The sequence below is a fragment of the Coffea arabica genome, chromosome 8e, assembly GCF_036785885.1.
Source record: "Coffea arabica cultivar ET-39 chromosome 8e, Coffea Arabica ET-39 HiFi, whole genome shotgun sequence".
NCBI lineage: Eukaryota > Viridiplantae > Streptophyta > Magnoliopsida > Gentianales > Rubiaceae > Coffea > Coffea arabica.
This window is the reverse complement of record NC_092324.1, coordinates 4754410-4760498: the sequence shown is the minus strand read 5'-3', so window position 1 is coordinate 4760498 and position 6089 is coordinate 4754410. Positions and strand designations below refer to the sequence as shown.

The 6089-nt window shown below is 35.3% G+C and overlaps 1 protein-coding gene across 1 annotated transcript; it reads right to left on the bottom strand.

The window, feature by feature from the left end:
- Positions 1–1267: 1267 nt before the first annotated feature.
- Positions 1268–3703, bottom strand: LOC113704424 (geraniol 8-hydroxylase-like). The gene is made up of 2 exons (XM_027226328.2): positions 2778–3703; positions 1268–2144 (listed from the first exon to the last, which is right to left on the bottom strand). The coding sequence occupies exons 1-2, from the start codon at positions 3651–3653 to the stop codon at positions 1524–1526; spliced, it is 1497 nt and encodes a 498-aa protein (XP_027082129.2). The 5' UTR covers positions 3654–3703; the 3' UTR covers positions 1268–1523.
- Positions 3704–6089: the final 2386 nt, after the last annotated feature.

The window sequence follows — 6089 nt, the reverse complement described above, 5'->3', positions numbered from 1 at the left end:
TTCAGTCTCTCTATTTCAACATTTAGCCTTCCTTAATTTGAATAGGCTTCAAATGTGATTCAATTTGCTGCTAGCTTATATTCAGGTCAGCAGAAACGATATTTGTATCCCAAATTGCTCTTAGAGCCAAATCTACTTGGATTAGACTGCCTTCTCACCAATTTTTCCTTATGGATCCCGCAGAATAAAGTAGTTGTGCTTACTCCCATTACCGCGAGAGGTTTGTTCAACTTCAACAATTCTTCGGGAGTTGGAAAAATAAGTGATCTTTGTCTTCTTCATAGGTGACCATCGCCAAGAAAATGTCAATCAGAGGAGATTAGTGTTTAAAATCAATGATTTCAAAATAGGACCGTTAATTGAACCGGCGAGGTGTTCGGGTCGCGGTTCAACTCCGGTTCAAAGATTTTTTTTAAAAAAATATGTTATATAAAAATATATATATGCATAGAATAAGATATTCAATGGACTAATTTAAAATTTTATTTGATAAAAAATTTCATATTTTTAAAGAACTTGGACTTTCACAAACAAATTTTTTAAATTATAAGTTCATACAAATAAATTTTATCTCAATTTTATCTATCAAAATATAATATTAAATGCTACCTAATAATACTACAATATTCTGAAATTAAATAAAATTCATGTCTTTAACAACTGGGCATTGTGAATTTAAACTTTAATCATGGCTTTGGAAATTAAGGATTGCAACTTTGTTAAAAGAAAAAAGAAACTTGGAGCCTGGATGAAGTTGGGAAATTAGAAAGTGGAGATGTAAACTTGACAAGCGGCAAAATATGAAAAGAAAGTGAGTGAATGTGACACTTAGTGACTAGTTTTTGGAGTTAATAAGAACCTATTCTTTTTTTTTTTCAGTTTAATAAACAAAAACAAAAAAATTGCCGGTTCAACGATTCATTCCAGTTTGAACGGTTCACACGGTTCTCTTCAGCTTTTAAATTCAGTTAATTCAAAGTATGAATTGGATGGAACCATGACCGGTTCGCTGTCCAACCTATCAAACCGACCAATTCAACCCGAGTTTTAAAACACTGTTTAAACTTAGTGAATTGACAGCTCAGACATGGAGCAGATTCAAGTTACTTTTAGGTGGTTTACCTGCATTAAATTATTTTTGCTACCATCTTTTGATAATGCGAAGCCTCATAATAAACAGGGTCGCTGGAAAATAGTTTTGGCTAAGACGCCCATTTTTGTTTTTAAGACAATAATCTTAGACTATGTATTTCAAGTACAAACGATATTACAGCTTAAATTTGATACTTTCTCTTTTCCCAGAAACTTTTTCTGATTAACAACAAAAGTCCTACAAGGGGTTATCCCCCATAAAACAAACACAACAAACATTCTTGACGAAGATCACGGTAGGCAAATACAAAGATAAACCTGCTACACCAGTAGATACTTGATATATAGTACTACTACAGCATTTTTTGGCCAAAAGGGCAGAACAATGTGAAACATATATACCCCTTTATTCTTGCAGATATACCATAGTTCTAAAATTTTTGTTTTTCTTCAAGTATGGGGATAACGCAAAGTGGAACGGCTTTTCTCAAGGTTAAACCAAACTGCTCTTCCATGTCCAATTTCTCTGGAGCTATTCCTTCAGGCAATCTCCACCTAAATGCTTGAATACACGAAGCCAACATCAGACTAACCATCCTGATAGCCAGTGGAATTCCAGGACAAATTCTTCTGCCAGCACCAAATGGTATGTACTCGAAATCCCTCCCTTTAAAATCCAAACAGGACCCTAAAAATCTCTCAGGAGAAAATGAAGCGGGATTTTCCCAATAACTCGGATCTCTTCCAATGGCCCATGCATTCACTAGAACTTGGCTGTCTTTAGGTACGTTGAAGCCAAATACTTGAGTATCCTTGTTAGCTTTGTACGGTATTAACAGAGGAGTAGGGGGATGGAGTCTCATGGTCTCTTTCACCACAGCTTGAAGATATGGAAGTTGATCAATGTCTGAATCCTGAACTAACCTTTTAAAACCAATTTTTTGAATTATTTCATCTCTTGCTTTTTGCATGGCTTCAGGTTTGCGAAGAAGTTCAGCCATTGCCCATTCTACTGATATTGCATTTGTGTCACTTCCAGCAATAAAAAAGTCCTATCATTATTAGATCAATGTCATGGCAATGATGATATAAGCTATACTAGCTAAATGCAAATTTGGAATCTCAAGTACCGGTGGGGAAGAATTATAAAGGGATCAATTTCTTGAAGAATTAATAATGAGGAGTTGAGGACTGCCAATCGACTACCATCAGTTGTCAGATAATATTAAGAAGTACTATGACTCGTCATACTATACGTTTATTATTAAAACTCTACGTCCTGATCTGGTTAATTATTCCAAACTCAATTAAGAAGCATTATGACTCGCTGATTCTACATTTAAGTTTATAGACTATCACAACTCCAACAAGTCCCTGTCGTACGTGTTGGTTAGTTATGCATAATCTTCCTGACCTCTCTATATAGATTAATAATCCCTTTTGAGACATATATCTATAGATTTTGTAGAGACTAGAAACAGAAAAGAACATATACCAAATAAGAAGGCTGTCGAAGTTAAATTTTCTCCGACTCCTTTTGCTCTTTAACAATGTTCTTTTTTTTTTTTTTTTTGTAGAAAGTCAAGAATATTCTAAATTAAAATCCTTTCAGCATGAAATGGCATGTAAATTTATGGTTTGACTAATTTGATCCCATGAATTAGTGTAACAGAAAGAGAACTTACTGTACTCAATGACTTGATAGTTTCATGATTAAATCCAGACCCCTCTTCTTCGCACTGATCAAGAAGCACATCCAAGAAATCATCTTTTCTACTCTCCCCAGATTTTCGGGCCTCCAATCTCTTGAAGATTAGGTCATCAAATATTTCATTCAACCTTTGATAAAAAGGTCTAATATTTTGTTTCACTCCTTGCAAGTCAAGCGGTTTTATCAGTGGAAAATAATCCGACAAATTTGGCTTCCCAGCATTATGCGTGATCCCCAGAATCAAATCCTTAAACTCCTGAGCATTCTCAGAGTCTAAATCCACTATGTCAATGGAAAACATTGTGCTGGATATTACATTAAGCGCGGTTGCAAAAGAAGCCCGACCTATGTCAACTGGAGCTGTCGAGTCAGAATGTTTTTTGAAGTACAACATGAGATCTTCAACTTTTTTGTGCCTCAAAGGCTGAAGCAAGTCTAATCTTTGGTTGGTGAACATTTGAGTGGCGCATATACGTCTGTAACTGCGCCACCGCTGGTCGCCGGGGGCCCATGCTAGAGACGTTTTATGGTAAGGCTGAGCGGTGACCACACAAGGGACAGTTCTGTCTGAGAAAACTTGTTCTTGTTTTTGGAGGATTTCTTTGGCTGCTTCAGGTGAAGAAGCTACAATGGTTGTGATGGAACCGAGTTTCAGAGTCATGATTGGGCCATGAATTTTGGCTAAGGCAGCTAGTGATTGGTTTGGTCGAGGTCCAAGCTCAAGAAGCGAACCAATTATGGGAAGGCCTTTAGGTCCTGGTGGGGTTTTCCTGGATGAAGAACCGTGGAAAAATGGTTTCATAATGAATAGGAAAAGAGAGATACAGAAAAGAAGGATGTGTAGCTCCATTTTCTCTCTTTACTTTCTCAAATTAGATTGTGTTGATTGCACTTTGTACTAAACTTATGCTTCCTATTTATAGAAATTGAAGAGGTGAAAGTTTCAATGACTGGTAATATAGTTCCGGTTCCAATTGGAGATGGTAGCATGCTGGAATCTTTTATGGGATTTTAATTTTCGATAATGGAGAGAAGATGACTAACTAGAGAAGAAGTTAACTATATGCAAACAATTGTAGTCAATGCAGGGCATTGTAGGTCGTCGTTTGGTCTTTAATTTGAAATAATTTGTGACACCTCCAGCTGTAGTTCTAAAGACTAAATCATAGAATACTGGCTCGAAAGCTACACTCTCTCTTTATTCTAGAAAAATCCTGGTGGAAGCAATATCTCAACTTCAGGAAACAGAATTTATTTTGATGCAAGAATGTCTCTTCTAATTCTTGATCCTTCTTTGTGTACCGAGCACCCAACTGCGGAGTCGTGCATATGGAGGAAATATGGTACGGCAACAGATCGAGCACCCCCTGCCGCTCTTCCACCAACTCATTTTTGTCTGGATCTGTTTTGTTGCTAAGTCCTGTGTGCTTATCCTAGTATGAAGCTGAAAGGAAATGGCGAGCAACTTTTTGGACTACCTTAGCAACTTCTCGTGTTTAATGGACCGGGGAGGAACGATTGTTAGATCTACTGTCTGAACGTGTAACATTTTTTATATATTTTGTAACTCTAAATAAATAACTTGTACGTCCTTGCAATAAAAGCATAATATTCCGTTATTGTACATGTGACTCTCATGAAGAATGATTGTATCTCTATTATAAAATTTTACAAGTAGTTCACATAAAATTATAACTTATTAAAAAATATTATATCGTTCAGGATCATTGTTACCGACAACCGTTTGTACCCTGATCCGTGTTTAATATGCTTTGTCTAGATTGAATTGTCTTTAAAAAATGATTAAGTTGAAATTTGCATTGTCATCTTCTTGCAAGAATCACGAAATTAAATTGTTTATGAACAAAGATTATTGGTCTTGCAGACTTAACGGACCCGTGTACCTTTTCCACCAAAGTTCAATCTGCATGAGCGGCCGAAAGACAATTATTTGAAACCTAAGCACAGCGCAAACTTTCCCTTTCCCTTTCGGGTTTGAATTGCTTAGGGTGAGTTAATCCGGAGAGTTTGAGAGGCTTTAACTTATAACTTCACAAACTGAAATCGTGCATAGTAACTATCCTGGTTTTCTCATGAAATCACTTTAGGTGAGTCAGTCACCAGACAAAACAAAAAATAAAATTTTTGCCATTGGAGGAATGTATCCTCTGATCTAGAGATGGGTTTCTCTCTCTCAAATTCTGTTTGTCTAGTTGGGCTCTCCCCTACTATAGATTAGAATAGAAACAATGTGTAGATGTTACCGATTGATAAAAAAAAAAAAAAAAAAAAAAACTATCTTGTTTTCAAATTGACAAGTCAACATTCTTAATTAAAGCGTTCCGCCCATGAAATTATTTATCCAGGGGCACAGAGTATGATGTAGTGGTTGTTTTACATACAAATTACTTGGATTGAAAAATTTCTTAGTTTGCAGAAGAGATTTAAGTGTTTACTAGGAACTTTAGTAAAAAAATAATAATAATAATAATTGGAACTTGGTTTTTAAACGTCAAACAAAAAGTATAAGAATATGGTGGCTTCATGTTTCTTCCGATATTGGGTGCATCTTACTCTTGAATGTCATGCAAGAATCGAGTTGGAAGACCATTATTTGCATTCATCCAATTGTATTAAGATTAAAGAATCAAGATATTACCACTGGCCTTATGGTCAAGTTCTTTGCATGTCAACTAAACATTGCTTTTAAAAAAAAATACATGGTTCTTTATTTTGATTCTCGTATGCAATTAAGATTTAGTATTATGGGGAATATTAGCAACTCAAATAGTTTTTGAAAGGATTTCCTTCATAGAGGTTTAACGGACACTCGATAATATACTTGAATTACTATTTAAGTGCACGTGCTTTAATTTATAGTCCCTTACATTTATAAATTTTAGGTATAACTTTTTGAAAAAAAAAAATCAATGCCTAATGCTCCTCTTAACGAATACCAAACTATTGGACAAATTCTTTTTCTTTTTTTTTTAAGGCTTTTTCCTTAAAAAAAAGAGAAAAGAGCAAGAAAAATATCTTTCCACGCCTAGTTTCATCAAATCAAGTCCCTAAGGTTCATTGCAGTTGTTTTCACGTCGATTTGTCAGACGTACGATGTGAATACAGATGACTTGTTATTCCTGACTTAAAGCCCCACGGACTAAAGAGAATTTGGAGTTGCTAATGCATCTTAACCTTGGTTTGTTTATTTTTTGATTCGAACACAGATGAACTTGTAATGAGCTGAATTCCGTAGCTTCTAATTTCAAATCTTATGTGGTTATTT